At 46.8% G+C, this 19,203-nt stretch overlaps 1 protein-coding gene across 3 annotated transcripts in view; it reads right to left on the reverse strand.

The window, feature by feature from the left end:
• The window catches only part of LOC148887954 (protein furry homolog), a 56,615-nt gene extending 50,311 nt beyond the window's left edge, over positions 1 to 6,304 (reverse strand). For 2 of the 3 annotated variants that reach the window (XM_089013228.1, XM_089013226.1), the window contains exon 1: positions 3,929 to 4,324. In XM_089013228.1, the coding sequence (XP_088869354.1) occupies positions 3,929 to 4,124 (196 nt within the window). In that variant the 5' untranslated portion in view covers positions 4,125 to 4,324. Of the gene's footprint in view, positions 1 to 3,928; positions 4,325 to 5,737; positions 5,890 to 6,151 lie in introns of those variants that run through there. The other variant, XM_089013227.1, reaches the window with a different exon arrangement.
• Between the last annotated feature and the right edge of the window lie 12,899 nt (positions 6,305 to 19,203).

A 19,203-nucleotide genomic window follows, 5' to 3' on the forward strand; every position in this document is an offset into this window, starting at 1 on the left:
TTGGATTTTTTTTTTTACATATTCTTAAGAGATGAAAATACAAAGGTTATGAAAGTGGTACATATTCTCTTTCTGCTCCAACAAACCGTCAGATTTTGAAAAATGTTGTTTTTTAGGCAACTCAAATAAATGTACTTTCCCCTGAGAAGCGAATCAACAATCGCATTCATGTCCACAACGGAATGCGCACCCATTCGTAGGGAGTGGGTCAGAACCTTTTAACTAGACCAGCATGTCCAGGGTTGGCCCAGACCTGGAAGGGGAGAAGATGGATTCTTGTCACAGCCACAAGACTATAAATATACGCACTGGAGTAGAACTCAAGGGTAGTAAACACTTGCGTGTCGGATTAGGTAATCAGTAGGAACACCCTGCCGGCAGCTTTATGATGTCAGGTTTTTACGTCAGACACTGACATGAATGAATAATGTACAGACACAGCACCTTTGTTAACACACAAGGTTCACAGACTCGGGTTCCACAACGAAATGGAAAATGAATAAAAGGGATAAAAAAGGTTGCACGCGGTGTTTAAATTCCGACAATATGACATCATTTTTTATAACCAACTAAAGAGGGAATCGCTCTTTGGGAATTTGTGGCGACATTTAACGCAGTCAAGTCACAGCCTGAATAGAGCAACTTCGCCATTTGTGTTTAATAATAATAATAATAATAATAATAATAATAATAATAATAATAATAATAATAATAATACAGTACATTGTAAGCGCCTTTCAAAGCTCTCAAGGACACTTTACAGTCACAGACAAGCAGAGGTACTATAGTAAATAAAATACAATCACAAATAGAATGCAATAAATAAAATAAAATTATAAATAGAAACGAGAGAGAGCTACACAGAACATGCCATTTTAAATAGGAGGGTTTTCAGAAGGTGGGAAGAGAATCGATGTTTCGAATGTTGGGAGGAAGTGAGTTCCAAAGTTTGAGAGAGAAAGTAACACCGAATGTGTGTGTGTGTGTGTGTGTGTGTGTGGGGGGGGGGTTTAGCACCGAAAAGAGGCAGAAGAGGGCGACAAAGCTCAGTGGAAAGCCCTGTGGAAACGGGCTGATTAATTCCTTACAATTTTTGTCAATGAATATCAAATAGATGCTCAGTGCCACACACAAGGATTCACCATCACATTATTTATGTGTTTTCCTTCTAATTTCGCCATCAACACGAAGTTTTCAGACCAAACAAAGCACCGCAAAATGCATTGAGGTGATGCAAGGTATGTCCTTTCTCGCTGAGCGGCGTTCCTTCAGTGACGTAGGGTGAGGACTTGTCACCAACTCAAAAACAAGACTTCCGGAATATTCAGCGCGAGTCTTAAAAGGTAAAATATAGCAGCTCTATGTGGTGGAATCTATGTAAAATACGCTCAGTAGAAGTCATTTGAAGCCATTTTACAAATTCTGGACACAACTTGTCCAGAGGCGTCGGTTGTCCTTTAAGTGATGAGTAGCAACATCGCAATGGATGAAGTGCAAAATGGCTTGAAGGAAGGGCCGCTTTTACCCGACTATGCAATTTTATGTTGAACAAGGGAACATGGAAATGGGTGTGGTGCCCTCGGACAAAATGCTCAATTAAGTTGTGGTGAAATTTGGGATTTAGGCCCCTCAAAAGCCTCCCCCAATCATATTTTCCCAGCATTCACTGCCAGCTACATCGTTTCCTCGCAGGGGCTGAGCTCAACTGCACTTATTCAGAGACGTAAAAGACGTGAAACGCAACACACAATACCGTCAGAATGTAAACATGAAAAGTGGCTCGGGAGTGGTCCATTATAAAGTGAAAAAACGCTGTCACCAAAGCCCTATCTAGTGTCATAGTAGTGCTTTGGCACCATCTTGTTGACAAGCAATTACGATGACGTGAGCAACTTTCTATTAGCTGTCAAAGTCAAAGTCAAAGTCAGCTTTATTGTCAAATATGCTAATATGCATGACATACAGCACAGATGAAATTAATGTCCTCTCGGACCCGGCATGCAAGGCACTTATAATTACTTAACAAACATAAACATAAAAACTCCAATTCTTTCAATTTTCTGTCTATCTGGCTCCCTAGCTAGCTAGCTATTTGCTATCTATTAGCTATCTAGCTGGCTGGCTCGCTATCTATCAGCTATCTAGCTCGCTATCCAGCTCGCTATCTATTAGCTAGCTAGCTCGCTTTCTACCTATTTGAGTTCTTCCGGGTTGAGTGAACGCTGGCGCCTGTGGCTACCGCTGCTCACCCACAGAAAAGCTTTTCCAGTGACTGTAAAGTGACCTTGAGAGTTTTGAAAGGCGCTTAGAAATCAAATGTATTATTATTATTATTATTATTTGTTTAGTCAGGCCAGAGCCTTGTCTAAAAGTGGGGGGGGGGGGACGACCTTTTGTCACCAAGATGTTTTCGTAACAAGGAAATGCTTACAATGTTTCTTCTTTTTGACCTTTGAAAATGAACAATTTGGATACATTTTTAGGAAGTTGCCCTAATAGGCCAGATTAAAGACAAGCCAATATTTGGGGAATGACATCTTATTCATAATTGTATCAGTGTCTGAAACTCATGAGAAAAAGTTAGCGGACACCGGGGCAGACAACTCTGAAAAGTTGCCTGCCCATCCATAAAGTTGCCTGCCCCATTTTTCACAACTTGAAACACAATAAGACGACTAATCACAAAAAACATTGTTGCAAAGTATTTAGGATTGATAATCAGAATATATAACAGAACAACACTAATTGACGTACCTCGCACAAATGCTCCCTTGCTTAGTTTATCGTAAATATGCCTTGCTGATGATTTTGCTCAAGTTGTGGTTTGTCCATCCACTGTTTGGCATGTTGCACAATGCAATGTTTTCTTTGCGTCGTCTGCTACAAGCCACGTCAACTCCTCTTTCCACCATGCTTTAAATGTACATTTACGTTTTGTAGCGTCATAAATTTGGTTAGCTTCTTTTGAATCTTTCTTCTAGGGCTGAGGTTTTGGCTTGATTTCTCACCACATATCCATTTTTCTTGCGTTCTCTGTGTGTCTACTTTGAAAAATGATATGCAAATGCACCCGGAAGCACAAAGTTATTCGATGCAGGCTTCGGATTGGCTGCTGAGTATGCAAATTGCCAAACAAACCGAAATTCCAAAATTTCCAAACCGAACGAAGATTTCGAAATTGTAATAAAGCAAACGTTTGATTTGAAAAAAAAAAATATATATATATTTTTTAAATATTTTTTGGAGGGGGGGAAGTTGTCGGCCACCCGGACGGAGACATTCTGTAAATTGTACGTCTGACGTAAAAGTGGCGGGGCGTCCGGGCAGACATTATTTCAGACGCAGCTTGTATACTCACATCTAGTCGACACAAGTGCGAGGTACTATAATCAATAAAATACAATCACAAATAGAATACAATAAATAAAATACAGTAAAGTCTCGTTATATCGATATCGGATATATCGATAGTCCCGGTTGTATCGATACTATTTCTATGCACGCACGGAGAAAATTACATGCGCGCAGGGTCGGATATATCGATAGTCCCGGTTATATCGATATTTTTTCGGACTCCCTTGAATATCGATATAACGAGACTTTACTGTACAATGATACAAGAGAAAGAGCGACACAGAAAATGCAATTTTAAATGTGTGGCTCTTGAGATGGGATGTGAAGGTTGGAAGAGAATCCATGTTACCAATGTTGGGAGGAAGTGAGTTCCAGAGTTTGGGGGCAGAGCAGCTGAAAGCTCTGTCCCCCATCGTGCTGGGATGGGTGGCGGGCACACAGAGTATCAGCTGTTTTCCCAAAATGATTTCAAGTATGGTTTGTTTGTCAAAAAGGGGCTCTCAATTTTGAAATGAGCGCAGAGTTGCCAACCAAACTCAACGAGTGCGCCGTTTCCAAATGCACGTGGACCTACTTTCAAGGATGGTGGGCCTCTTCTTCTGCCGCATCTTTTTAAACTTCCCTCTCGAGTCCCGCGGCGGGAAAGCGTCCAAATTGGCACGGCGCCCTTGGACCACTTCATCCCGCAGGCACGGTGTCACCGTTCCCGGTCCTGTCCGGCCCGCCGAGCTCATGTCGGCGGGCGGCGAGCCCCGGGTCACTTCCATCATTCTTCCATGCGAGGAGGATACGTTGCCTTCGTCTTCTTTCCTCTCTTCCTGCTTGCCGCCTCTCTCTCTCTCGCTGCCTGCTCGCGTGTGCTAACGTTACCGCTTGTCAGGGCGGTTGAGCAACCTAGTCGCCCCCCCACCCGCCTCCTAAAAGGCATGAATCGGACAGGTATTAAATGACTTGGACAGCCCCTTCTCTCTTTGGGGCCAAAAGGCGAGAAGTGAAGACGAAAAAAAATGAAAAAGGGAGAGGGAGGGAGAAAAAGAGCAACACCTCCGCCTATGACTAGGCGGAGGTGCCCACCAGGCATTGCTGAATACATATCCTGTATTTGTCTTGCGCTATTTGACGAGTGGAAACGGTGCACACCCTAGCCGCAAACAAGATGCAAAATGCTGGACTTGCTGGACTGAAAATGGCAGAAGCCATAGGGACTCACAAACATTGATTACCTACCGTACTGTAAGAAATGATACATTCATTTAAAATAGATCATAAAAAACTAAATAAATACAATCTCTACACACAGCCATTACTGTCAAAACTTGCAGCAGTCAACAACCACTTTTTGTCTTCCCCTGACCCCGATCAGCAAAACAAATCGTATGTGTGCGTGTGTGCGTGAAGGCGTATTTTTGTTTCCACAGTGACACCTCGGAACATGTTGCCTTTCCAATACACTCCTCTCAAGTGTGATGGTTTTTTTAGGGGGGGGGGGGGGCATCCTCACAGCGGGTAGCAAGAATGAAGCAGTAAATTCATGCTGTCAAATGAGACAGTTGACAATGAATCATTTGTACAAAAAGAGGGCCTCCCCTTCAACCAATTTTGGGGGGAATGCAGAAAATGGCGAGTAACGTACATGCTCCCTCTAGCGGCCAATGCATGTATGACAACAATGCCGACAGTGGCTTGACATTTGCCACTGCGAAAGACTGAAGTTTGAAGAATACAAGTCATTTCTTAGATTTTGCGATGAAGCGAAACGCGAGTACAATAAACATTTCTCTTATTTTCTGCAAACAGTTGACATCAACCAAGTCGCTCTCAACCAAGTTTCCCAATCGACGAGCAATTCATGCCACATCTCCACAGTATTCGGAGTGGGACGGACGAAGGAGCGAGACCAGCAGGTTATCGATACCATAGCAAGATGCTTTTGGATTTGCACATGATGAATAATTAACAGACATCAGGCCTCCTCATGTTAGCTTGACTCGTGAGTGTGCAAACGCTGTGCGAAATTCCCACCTGTCAATTGTCATTCTCATGGAGGTTGCGGAGAGACCGTGCTGAAATGAAAAATACTTCGAGACCTCATTATGTCCATGGTGGTTTATCAATTGATTTATTTCTATATTTTTCTTCAGATGGGGGGCGGGGGGGGGGGGGGGCGAAGAGGAATGCCTTTACTGGTTGCTACAAAAAAAGATGTGCAAAGAAGAAACCGTTGAAAAGAATGTGGTAGGGTTTGTTGTTATGGCTGTTCATTATGGAAACTGACAAATAAGCCGAAACGAACCATGCACAAACAAAAGCTAATTAATACGCTATACCTTCTGTATGACAACAGGATAGGAGGCAAAGATATGACATACACAAAAGTACATACCTCGAGATGCAGTCGATGTTGTCATCTTTTTTCCAGCCCTGATGTAGCACCATGAGCAAGGTGGTCGTCTTCGGGTCCACTTTATCTTTCCATTGGTCCAGTTGGCTGCGTTCGGGTTCGGTCCCCTCCTTTCTCATCAGGCTCAGGTTCTCCTGAATAATGAATAAAAATCAACAACAGAGAGGAGGTGTCGCTTCCTTAAGGTGCATGAAGGTGTTTCTATGTGCCGGCACCGAATGAGCAAAATGATAACACAACAAACAGAGCAGGAACATAGAAAGCCAAAGTATTTCTCAAAAATGAGTGAGACGCACAATAAATATAAATAAAGAAATAAATAACATCACCGTGCTCAAATAAAAGAAATGTATTAAAGGGGGAAAAACAGGGCGCACATGAACGAGTTGCACTCACAATCACAACTACAGGCAATTTAGAAAGCTGGGGACCGGTTCAGGGGTATCCCGCTTTCTGCCCAAACGCAGCTGAGATAGACTCCAGCGAGCCGTGACCCTCATGAAGAGAAACCGCATGAGAAATTGATGCTTCACATCGAGTACATACACCACTGAAATGCGATCACACCAACGCCACTGAGATATACTCGCACATGTCTGCCATCTGATTCACACGCCATGCCAAAAAAAGAAAAAGCAAACCCAAAAGAAATGCAATACAATAGAATACATATTGATTTAAATAGCGCTTTAACAACAGCTGAAGCTGTAACAAAGCTCTGAACATGGACAACTATCATATATAGGAAATCGAAAGCACCAGGGAATAAAACTAACATCAAGTCTGAATAATGCTGAGTCATATAGTACCGTATGCAAGTATGTTCCCACCACATCCAGTAGGTGGGGCTCTCGTCAAAGGAATCAGTGAACTCATGTTCAGGGAAAAGCGTTAAAGGACAACCGACACCATTTTTTTGTCTCCTAACTGACATCAGAAAAAAAAACGTTTTATATCATCTAAAATACCCAAAACACGCAGGCTGATATTTTTAGTCAAACGCAAACTGCCAATAAAAATGACTTAAAGTTGCCCAAAACTGCACTAATGAGCTCAAAACTGGAGAGATTCAGAAAGTCCCGCCCCCAGTTCGTGACGTCTCGTCAGGATACTCCTTCACAAACTGCCTTGCTCCAGAATCAAAACAATGGCTTCAGAGTTCAGATTCGGGAAAAGATCATTTCTCCTCCAGTTATGAATATGATTCAAATAGTTCTGAAGAGGAAAGCATCAGTGTTTGCCATCGATGAAATAAGTCCTTCCGTATCAATTCGAGCCGTGTAAAAGCAAAGTGACGAAACTGGTGACGGACACGACATATGAAGCATAGATGAAGCTCCATGAATAAGCAATACAGCATCCACTTCGGTGATGTGTGGCATTGCAGGACACGAATAACAAATAATAAGCTACAAGATGTCAACATCAATGCAGATTGTTTATTGGTTTTGCATGCAAAACGTTGTTTAAACTTTCAAGATGAAGAGTTACGAACTTGCGGATGAATGACAGCGGTTATCCATCGCTAACTCCGGATAGCTCCTCGTTCCAGCAGCTGAGTGTTTGTCCAATAGGTTTGCTCCACTATGATGACGATTGCTCTCTTTCACCACTGGAAACAACTTTCTACCCATTGTCAGGCTGAGGGGATGACAGCGGTTATCCAAGCTGGGATTTGCGCACTCCGGGGAGCTCCTCGTTCACGTCCGGCTGGCGCCATACTGCTCTGCTCCATTGCAAATGGCAGCTTTGTCCGCTGGGAATTTGTGTCAACTTCTTTATGCGTGTTACCCCAATTAGCTGCCACACAACGATTCACCATTGCGTTATTGATGTAGTTTTCCTTCTAATTTCGCGATCAACACAGTGTTTTCAGATGAAACAAAGTACCCAAAATGCACTGTGTCGCTTTCTCGGTCAGGGTAGATGCTATAAAACATTTTTCTGATGTCAGTTAGGAAACAAAAATTTGTCCTTTAATTTCATTTGAGAATGGCACAATAAGAACTTGACAAATATTGCAAGAAATAAATATGTTTTAGGTTTATTTTATTTGGGGAAACTCAAGTGTGCAGACAGAGGCTCTTTATACAATCCTGCTTGGCAGCGTGTCCTCTCAACAAGTCAGTGTTTTAGCAACAAGATTGAACGCTGAGTTGATTTAAGATGATAGCGTGCCCACCAGCTCCATCCAGACCACTGCCAAATTGCTTTGCCAACTGTGCGCGACAACTCCCCCAAGCCCCTGCCACACACACACACACACACACACACACACACACGCACACACGCAGTCACAGTGATGCCAAGTGACAGGACACCAGGTGCACCTACATGCAAACCCAAAGAGATCTTGCAACTAAATTATGCAATACTACTCCAGTCACCTGAATAGAAACATACACACATAAATATTACCGCGTTCCTGATAAATATCAAGTTTCCGTTTTAGGATTGGTCTTCACTGGTTAGCAGACTAGCTAACAAGTGGCACTCGAAGCACACGAACGCTCGGTTTTGAATTCCCATGATTTAGGTACGCTACAGTGACCTATATTCCACTGCGATTCTTTTTGTCCAGTGAAGCGAGCGCACTCTGTACTCGCAGTCGTACGTATATCATTGCATTTTTGTTACGTGCGTCATGCTTTTTGGTGGCATTTTCCAAGCTACGCAGTTTATGATGACGTATTACACGTTTCTCTCCATGCTGGTTCTTGAAATTTCCCAAAACGACAATGAGAAAAGGGGGACAAAATGAATTGAAGTTTACGCTCTTTTTGCTAACACTACAGTTTATAAAGGTGAGTGAATTGTATTTTTATAACTCATAGAAGTGCGATCACGGAGGTGCAAGTGCACCATTTTGTGCAATTTCTGGGCGCTACATTGAAGTCCAGACGCCTCAAAATGAGACGGAAGGACTTCTTTATTTGATTGCAAACATTTATGCTTTCCTCTTCAGAACTATTTGAATCATATTCATAACTGGATGAGTAGCAATAAAGCATCTTCTCCGAATCTGAACTCTCTGAAGCCATTATTTTGATTTTGGAGCAAGGCAGTTTGTGAAGGAGTATCCTGGCGTGACATCAAGAACAAGGAGGTGGGGCTTTCTGAATCTCACCAGTTTCGAGCTCATTTTGTGGCAGTTTTGGGCCACTTGAAGTAATTTTTCTTGGTGTTTTGCATTTGACTAAAAATATTAGCCTGTGTCTTTTGGGTATTTGAGATACTATAAAATGTTTTTCTGATGTCAGTTAGGAAACAAAAAAATGATGTTGGTTGTCCTGTAACTCTTTTGTTTGTAAAATATTTTAAACATTTCACGTTTAATTATGTGAAGAGCATTGACTTTTCCGGTGAACAAAAGGTGCCCTCGAAACACAGCTGTCTTGCCTTCTTGTAGTTACTTCATCTGTCATTGTGTAATATCGCTCGATGTCAAAGCATTCACGAATGTTAAAATATACTCGTGAACCAAGGCAGGTGCCAACAAATGTTCTGACAGTTGGCTCTGCCGACGACTTATTGTCAAGAATATATATGAACTGCAAGTGTCAAACGCACTTGGGATGAAAGTATCTAAAGATGAGGAAAAATGGAAAACGAACGCCTTGCCTTAAGAACTTTTTGGTTTACGAACGTTAAATTTCCGAAAATTAAACCTTCTTCTCCCGCCGCCTCAGCCCCGCAGAAGCCAACTACGACGTGGGCAACCGGGAGCTGCTCGCCGTCGTGTTGGCCCTTCAGGAATGGAGGCACTGGCTCGAAGGGGCGAAAGAGCCGTTCACCGACCATAAAAACTTGGCGGTCATCCGGGCCGCCAAGAGGCTGAACTCACGCCAAGCACGGTGGGCGCTTTTTTTAACCCGCTTCTCCTTTACCCGCACATATTGTCCAGGAACCAAGAACACTAAACCTGACGTCCTCTCGCGGATCCACGAGCCAGCAGGCAAGGAAGATCTCGTGGAGCCCATCCTGCCCGGCCGCCAGATCGTAGAGGCGCTCCAGTGGGAGGTGGAACGGAAGGTCCTGGATGCATTAAAAGGTACCCCGGCACCCAATAACGGCCCCACAGGAAGACTGTTCGTGCCTCCATCGCTGCGCTCGGAGGTGCTACAGTGGGGGCACGCCTCCAAGGTGGCTTGTCACCCCGGGGTGAGTCGCACCGAGCACCTCGTCGCCCAGCGGTTCTGGTGGCCGCGGCTTCGCGACGACGTGGCGGACTTCGTTAAGGCCTGCCCATCGTGCGCCTGTGGCAAGGCTTCCCACCAGGCCCCGGCAGGACTGCTCCGCCCCCTACCGGTTCCACTGCGCCCTTGGTCCCACATATCATTGGACTTCATCACCGGCCTCCCCCCATCCCGTGGTAAGACGGTTATCCTCATGATAGTGGACCGGTTTTCCAAGTTGGCCCACTTCGTTCCGTTGACCATGCTGCCGTCCGCTATCGAGACGGCGACACTATTGGTCAAACACGTCGTCCGTCTCCACGGGATCCCTACGGATATCGTGTCGGACCGAGGGCCCCAGTTCGTGTCCCGGGTCTGGAAGCGTTCCTGCAGATCCATGGAGGCGTCGGCCAGCCTGTCTTCCGGTTACCACCTACAGTCCAATGGCCAGATCGAGAGGAAAAACCAGGACCTGGAGGCGACCCTGCGCTGCGTGTGCCTCCATCGTCCTTCGGCCTGGTCCATCCATCTCCCGTGGGTGGAATAGGCCCACAACACCCTTTTTTTTTTTTTTTTTTTTTTTCCAAGATGGCGGCGCGTGCACACGCAGCGGCTCCTCTCTCTCCCGGCAAATTGTTTTTTTCGTGTTTATTGTGTTTGTCTTACTCGTGCAAATGTCCGTCTCCGTTGGCCTCGCTACACCCGAGGCGTACCTACTCCCGTGAGGTTCTGCTCGACATCGGCAGTTCATTTTTAAAACCTAAACCAGCTGAAGCAGAAGTGCTACGCAAGCATGGATTGCTCAGGGAGTCGGCTCGTCCATTGAGCCCCACTCTTCCACCGACCCCCACTCCTGCACCCAACCCAGAGTGGAGGCGCCACAAGCGCTGTATGAGGAAACAAAAGAGGGGAAAGCGTGGAGGTATTCGCATTAGGCTCGCGGCTAGCCGCCACCGGCCTTGCATTCCTACCATCACGCTGGCTAACGTGCGCTCGCTGGACAATAAAATGGACTACATCAGACTTCTCCGCTCAACTTCCGAGACCGTGGGTGAGTGTTGTGCCTTTGTGTTTGTGGAAACATGGCTGACCGACAGCATACCGGACAGTGCCATCCAGCTAGCCCAGCTAACTAGCTTCCGGGCAGACAGAGCGCTCGTCGAGGGGGGGAAGACTCGCGGCGGGGGACTCTGTGTTTACATCAGTGATGCCTGGTGCCGCAACGCTGTTGTGGTATGCAAACACTGTTCGCCACTGATGGAACTTATGGTCATAAAATGTCGGCCATTCTACCTGCCGAGGGAATTTAGTGCCATACTGCTGGTAGCAGTTTACATCCCCCCGAGCTCAATTAACAACAGGAGCGCGGCACATCAGCGAGCAACAGACAGCCCACCCAGATGCTTTCCTTATCCTGGCTGGCGATTTCAACCACGCCAACCCGAAAAGTGTTTTTCCACATCTCCATGGGCACATTAACTTTCCGACGAGAGGTAACAACATTCTGGACAATGTTTTCACCACACACAAAGGAGCCTACAAAGCCTACCCCCTCCCCCACCTAGGAGCTTCGGACCACTCCACTATCATGTTAATGCCCGCATATAGGCCTCTTGTCAAAGTCGTCAAACCAGTCAAGAAGCAGATAAGGGTGTGGCCTGATGGGTCGTCAGAGGCACTCAAAGACTGCTTCTCCAACACTGACTGGAACATGTTCAGACAAGCGGCCACCTACAACAACAACACCGACCTCCAAGAGTACACAGACTCTGTTACCTCCTACATGAGGAAGTGCATGGATGACGTGACTGTCACCAGATCTGTCACCATCCTGGCCAACCAGAAGCCATGGCTGACGGGTGAAGTCCACAGGCTCCTCAGGGCTCGGAACGCTGCCTACAAAGCTGGCGATGAGCTGGGCCTGAGGACAGCCAGGGCCAACCTGTCACGTGGCATCAGGATGGCCAAGAGACAGCACTCCAGGAGGATCGCCAACCACTTCAAAGACAGCAGTGACACCAGGAACCTGTGGCGTGGGATACAGACCATCACAGACTACAAGCCCACTCCACAGACCTGCGAGAACTCCACCACTCTGCTGAACCAGCTGAACGACTTCTTCGCCCGCTTCGAGGCAGACAACAGCACTCCAGCACAGAAGACCCCACCACCTCCCGGCGAACAGGTGCTGACACTGTCCCAGGACAGCGTGAGGCGATCCCTCAGAGGGACCAACGCACGAAAAGCCCCGGGTCCCGACGGCATTCCTGGCCGTGTTCTGAGAGTCTGCGCTGTGGAGCTCACAGATGTATTCACGGACATCTTCAACACCTCCCTGAGCCAGGCTGTTGTGCCCACGTGCCTCAAAGCCACCACCATTATCCCGGTCCCGAAGAAGTCGTCCCCCACCTGCCACAATGACTACCGCCCGGTCGCACTCACTCCCATCCTCATGAAGTGCTTCGAGCGGCTAGTTATGAACCACATCAAGGCTGCCCTCCCCCCCACCCATGACCCCTTCCAATTTGCATATCGGCCCAACCGCTCGACCGATGATGCCATCTCCACTGCTCTCCACACAGCGCTCACCCACCTGGAGACCAGAGACTCCTACGTCAGAATGCTGTTCATCGACTTCAGCTCAGCATTCAACACAATCATCCCCCAACAGCTCACTGACAAACTGAGCAAACTGGGGATCAGCACCTCCCTGTGCAACTGGCTGCTGGACTTCCTGACGGGGAGACCACAGGCAGTCAGAGTTGGCGACAACACTTCCAGCACCATCACGCTGAACACAGGGGCCCCCCAGGGGTGTGTGCTGAGCCCCCTCCTCTTCACTCTGCTCACTCATGACTGCTCACCATCATCACCCAGCTCCAACCTCTTCATAAAGTTTGCGGATGACACGACTGTGGTGGGCCTCATCAACAACGATGAGGAGACAGCCTACAGGGACGAGGTCAGCCGCCTGGCCACGTGGTGCAAGGACAACAATCTCCGTCTGAATGTGGAGAAGACGAAGGAGATTGTTGTGGACTTCAGGAGAGTGCGCCCCCAGCATGCTCCACTAACCATCGACGGTGCTGCAGTGGAGAGAGTGAGCAGCACCAAGTTCCTGGGAGTGCACATATCCGATGACCTGTCCTGGAGCCACAACACGGCATCAATGGCCAAGAGAGCCCACCAGCGCCTGTACTTCCTCCGCAAGCTCAAAAGAGTTGGAGCCCCGACCCCCATCACGACCTCCTTCTACCGCGGTACCATAGAGAGCATCCTGACCAGCTGTATCACTGTGTGGTACGGCGCCTGCACCGTGTCCTGCCGTAAGACTCTGCAGCGCATCGTGAGGACAGCTGAGAAGATCATCGGTGTCTCTCTCCCCCCCCTTCAGGACATCTACAACACCCGCCTCACCCGCAGAGCCATCCGGATCGCTGGCGATCCCACCCACCCCTCCCACAGCCTCTTCAGCCTGCTGCCATCGGGTCGGAGACTGCGGAGTCTCCGAGCCAAGACCAGCAGGCTCAAGGACAGTTTCTGCCACCAGGCAGTCCGGAGACTCAACTCCCTCCCAGCCCTGCCCAGCCTGCCCCTTCCCACTGCCACACTCACCGAACTCTGAGTACACGCTACATGCTGTACGATCATCCTGAACTCTATTTTTTTTTGTTATTTCTCATTAGACAAGACCTCACTTCAACCCTTTCTAGTTGTTTGTTTTGCAATTACGACATTACGTCACTTTATGTACGTCACTTCCTCACTTTACATATGTCACTACCTCACTTTACATACGTCACTACCTCACTTTCCATACGACACTACCTCACTTTACATACAGAAATTACATGTATTGTCTGTTGTCAATTGTATGTCTTTTTTAGCCACGTTACAAGTGCCTTGCATGTCTTGCACGCTGGGTCCGAGAGGACATTAATTTCATCTGTGCTGTATGTCATGCATATTAGCATATTTGACAATAAAGCTGACTTTGACTTTGACTTTGGTCTCCTCAGCCACAGGTCGGTCTCCGTTCATGTCGGCCTATGGCTACCAGCCGCCGCTTTTCCCCACACAGGAGGGAGAGGTCCCGTCGATACAACACCATCTTCGGTGGGCCCATCGGGTATGGAGGGAGAACAGGGCAGCCCTATAAGCACGGCGGCCCGGAATCAGAAGGTTGCGGATCGCCGTCGCCGTCCCGCGCCGGCTTACCAGGTGGGCCAGAAGGTCTGGCTGTCCACAAGGGACCTACGGCTGGCCGGGACTACTCCCAAATTGGGGCCGCGGTTCGCGGGCCCCTTCGCCTTGGAGGCCATCATCAACCTGGTCGCGGTCCGACTCCGGCTGCCCGCCTCCATGAAGGTCCACCCGGTTTTCCATGTCTCACTCATCAAACCGGTGGAATCCAGCCCCTTGGCCCCTCCCCCCCCGCAGATGGTGGGCGGAAGACCGGTCTACACTGTGCGGGAGATCCTTGATTCGCGGCGCAGGGGCAAGGGCATCCAGTACTTGGTCGACTGGGAGGGCTACGGACCGGAGGCTCGTCAATGGGTCCCCCGAGCCTGGATCCTGGACCCGTCGCTCCTGAGGGCATTCCACGAGGCTTACCCGTCCAAACTGTGTGGACCGCCAGGAGGCGTCCGTTGAGGGGGGGTACTGTCATGAGCAAGTTGACAGCTGGGCGGGGCCTCGCTCCCGACATCCGCCAGCTGCTGTCAATTCCCTCATTACTGCCTGTTGGGCATTTAAACCCGACGCTGGCACTTGCCCAGCGTCAGAAGATACTACACCTCGCGCTTTGCCCGTACCTCGAACTTTTTGTCCAGTACATGAGTTGCTTCGCCCGCCAGCACCAACGCCTCTGTCACCTGCATAGCGATCCACCCCAATTACTACGTTCCAACTCGTCAGCTGTCACTGTCGCCGGCGGAACGTGATACTGTCTGAGGGGTGCTCACACGTTCAAATCTCTTTGCTACGGATGACTCGGCTACAGGATGTTCTTTTCTCTTCAAATATCTATATCCAATGACACTTGCTTCTGCCTTCTTTTTACCACTTTTCGGAAGTGGTTCATGACAGTGTCGTTAAAGTCATTGATGACTCTGGTGGCTGCAACTTTATCGGGTGGTGGAGTTCGACGAAATTCTGTAACTCGGCCCATTTGCTACACATTTGTTTAATCTCGGACGTCGGGGCATCCTTTCTTGCTTCCTCCTCCAAAGAGGACATCTCTTCCTCCACCTTTTTCTTCTGCTCATTCTGAAGGTGGAGGAGTTCTTCTGTGGTGAGCTCCGCTTGATGTTCGTCCAGGAGTTCCTCCGCATCATCGTTGTCAATCTCCAAGCCCAAAGACACAATGTCATCAACGAGGTCGGTTTCCTCCTCCCCCTCAACAGGAGCACTCGTGCTGGTCCCTGCAACACCGAAACCCTCGAATTCTCGCTCGGTGACACACTCGGGCCATAACTTCCTCCAAGCAGAATTCATCTTCCGATAGGTTACAATGTCCCATGCTTTACGGATGAGGTCGATTCAGTGCACGATGTTGAAATGGTGCTTCCAAAAATCGCGCAGGGTCAGTTCAGTGTCATTCGTGACTTCCAAGCACCTTTGGAAGAGATGTTTTGTGTAGAGCTTCTTGAAGCTGGCAATACCTTGCTGGTCCATGGGTTGAAGTAACAGGGTGGTATTTGGAGGCAGAAACTTAAAATCAAATTCCTCCACCAAGTCGTCCTCCAAACCTGGAGGATGTGCAGGGGCATTATCCATCAACAAAAGGCAGCGTAGTGGCAAATTCTTCTCCAAATGTTTTTTTACTTCAGGGCCAAAAACTTCATGCACCCACTCGGTGCAAAATTGCCTCGTTCGCCAAGCCTATGAGTTTGTCCTCCACATAACAGGCAATTTGCTTTTCATTATGTTATTGGCCTTAAATGCCCTGGGATTCTCCGAATGATACACAAGTAGAGGCTTGATTTTACAATCCCCGCTTGCGTTGCCACACAGTAAAAGCGTGAAGCGGCCTTTTATTAGCTTGTTGCCTGGCATGGACTTCTCGCGTGTTATGTATGTCCTCCATGGACTTTTTTTTCCAGAAAAGACCGGTTTCATCACAGTTGAAAATCTGCTGGGGAAGATAATTTTCTTGTTCAACGAAACTGGCAAAGTCCATAGCTGTATTAAGTTCATCTTGTCTACCTAATATCTAATTTAAAACAGATTCTTATCTTAGTACAACGATTACAGACAGTGTATTGTCTGTGTTCAAATACCTGACATGTTTCGGCGTCTACTTTCGCCTTCATCAGAGTGTCATCTAACAACATGTCAGGTATTTGAACACCGACAATACACTGTCTGTAAGATAAGAATCTGTTTTAAATAAAAATTGGCAAAGTCCAAGCAGAAAGAGGAGATTTTGTGGTAGTCTGAAACCATTTGGTTATCAATTTTTAATGTGTCAATGGTTTGTTTTTTAGATTGAGATTTTTCCAAGTTAAAGAAGTACGATGAGCATTTTTCTCCTTCTTCCAGCCAACGCCTCCTGGATCTGATAAATGCAGCCTCTGCTTTTCGTCTCTATATATACCATCAAGTTTCTTTTGGGAACTGGATCTCGGGTATTGCGAGCTGTTTTGGTTGCTGGTGAGGTAGGGGAGGAAGCTGTGGTAGAGGTAGCCGCAGGAGGGAGTGGAAGCCTTGATTTGTCACCTGCTGAGTGGCTTGCGTGACGTCACCAGGTAGTTCGTATTCACTTCCCCTCCTACTTGCAGCCGCCCATTCCGAAGGCTTTTTTTTCCCATCATGAAACCTTTATTGGCTGTACAGTAATACCTCCTGGGTGTCCATTCCGAAGGCTTTGTTTGGTTTATGGCGGTGCCTGTGACGTCACGGCGAACATGTCTGCTTCCAGTTGAGAGAACACAGCCGTCAATGTAAATTTGTCCACGAATGAAGATCGGATTTGCAAAGATCGGTGACAGCAACCCGATAAAAATAAGACATTGAATATTAAGATAGAGTTATGGGAGAGTGTCAGAAATCAGTTCTGATCCTATTTGTTATTCCATTGATTGACTGCTACAAAAGCATCGCGGCCGTCACTCAACGTGCATGCGCGAGGCAAAGAACTTATTCCTGTATGTGAAGGTCAATATATTTGTCTGGCATCAGTGGGTGCAGATGATTAATGGTGAATTGCCCTGAAATACGCAAAGCCATTTAGCGAATGAATTAATATTGAACTTTGTGTGTGCGCGCACTGTAGTAAGTGACGCAGTTGTAAATAAAGACCTTTCGCAGGCACGTCGTCTCCTCTCGTTCCTCCGACACAACACGCATTTGCCGAGCCAGCTGCCCCTTGTAAATTTGTCACATGACATCTTTCAGTCCTGGATCACGATGAGCATGATTTGACACGAATTGATTGGAGTGAGTGATTGGTTGTTTGTCTCTGTGTGCCCTGCGATTGGCTGGCAATCAATTTAGGAGGTCCCCCGCCTCGTGCCCAAAGACGGCTGGGAAAGGCGCCAGCACCCCCCACGACCCCGGTGAGGATAAAGCGGTCTGGAAAATGGATGAATGGACGGATGATCTCCAACCAACCAACAGTACAGACAAAACATATAACAAATAATCATAAGACACAACTGACCAATGCTATGGCAATACATGATGTTATTTCTTTGAAATTAGGAACGATCGTTCATTTGGCAATTTGCATACATGGCACGGCAGCCAATCAGAAGCCTGTTTCGGGCTTCAGACTATACTCTGACTGTAAAGTGTACTTGAGAGTTATGAAAGGCACGTAGTGGCTTGTAGCAGACAACGCAACGCAAACATTGCATTGTGCACCGTGACGGCAAAGGACAACTGGAGCAAAATCTTCAGCAAGGGAGCATTTGTGGTAGGTACTTCCTTAATTTAAAAAAAATCCTTCATACTTTGCAACATTGTTTTTTTTTTTTTCTTTTGCAATTAGTCGTCTTGTTGTGTTTGAAGTTGTGAAAAATGGGGCAGGCAACTTTTCCGAGTTGTCTGCCCGGCTGTCCGTTAACTTTTTGTCATGAGTTTCACACAGTGTAGTAATACATTTAATTTATAAGCGCCTTTCAAAACTCATGACTTTACTCTGTGCGAAAGGCGATTTTAAAACTTGAACCATGACATGAGACCATGCTCCAGTCCCCAAAGTCGAACCCTCGTCGCAATCCTTTGCATGACGTCATCATTTCACACCCTAATTTGAAACCGTAATTTGTACGGATTTTTGCTTGAACTCCTGAACCTGTCTTGACACCCCATATATTAAATATAAAATACTTGAGCACATCTGCATCTGACAGTCTTTTTAGATGAATTAATAATAGCAGCCCAGAGGTGATAGAAAAAAAAAAAAAGACTTTACTGTTCCATTATGTTCCCCGCGTAGCAATGTGACTCGGACATTTTGGATATATTTCCTGCCTTGAACCTTTCGGGTAACTTGACCCAACCTGGATTTTCCTCTGGGAAAAATCGACAATACTGTATGTATGTCTGTAGGTATTTCTTCATCTCGACAGCATGTCGGCAACGAGTAATGTCATAACAACACTCAATGTTCTTGCACCTCATGTTATATTTCAGCGCTAATCAAAAAGCAGTCATTTGCAGCTCGTTGAAATCCACCTCTTAAGGCCTCCCCACCGCAATTTGCTTGACACATTTTCGCAAGGTCTCCTTTTTTTCCGGCTGAGTGGGCGCGACGAATGAACCTGGAAAGTAATGACTTCCTTTTATTATTATGCCTGGAGAATATGTACTTGCATCTTTCTTCCCTCTTTCACAGCACAAGACAAGCAGATGTTTGCAACCTGGAGTTGCGCGATAGCGCCCGTGAGATTTACTGTTTTAATTCTGGGCTGTGTCATTGCTTCTCACAAACAACAACAACAACATGCAAGAGTGCATTTGGAAGCAAATCATTCTTCACATTTTAAAAAGATCTGATTAAAAAAAGGGTGTGAAAATAGGACCGTTGTCAGCCGGCAGGAGAGTGCCAGTGCTTTAATTCTACTTGAATGTGTTACTGTTGATGTACAAACAGCCTGCAGATTTGAGGTGAGATTGGTAAAAATGATATTGAGATTAGACGAGCATGTTGTGACACCTATAGGCTTTTCTGAACATTTTTAAAGCGGGGTCTTTTCTTACGCATTGGATAAGTCTCAAAGAAAAACAAAAGGGTTGTATTTGACGGAGAAGCGAGCTTGAATGGTT

The sequence above is a fragment of the Hippocampus bargibanti genome, linkage group LG14 (genome assembly GCF_051943395.1).
Source record: "Hippocampus bargibanti isolate YZ-2025 linkage group LG14, ASM5194339v1, whole genome shotgun sequence".
NCBI lineage: Eukaryota > Metazoa > Chordata > Actinopteri > Syngnathiformes > Syngnathidae > Hippocampus > Hippocampus bargibanti.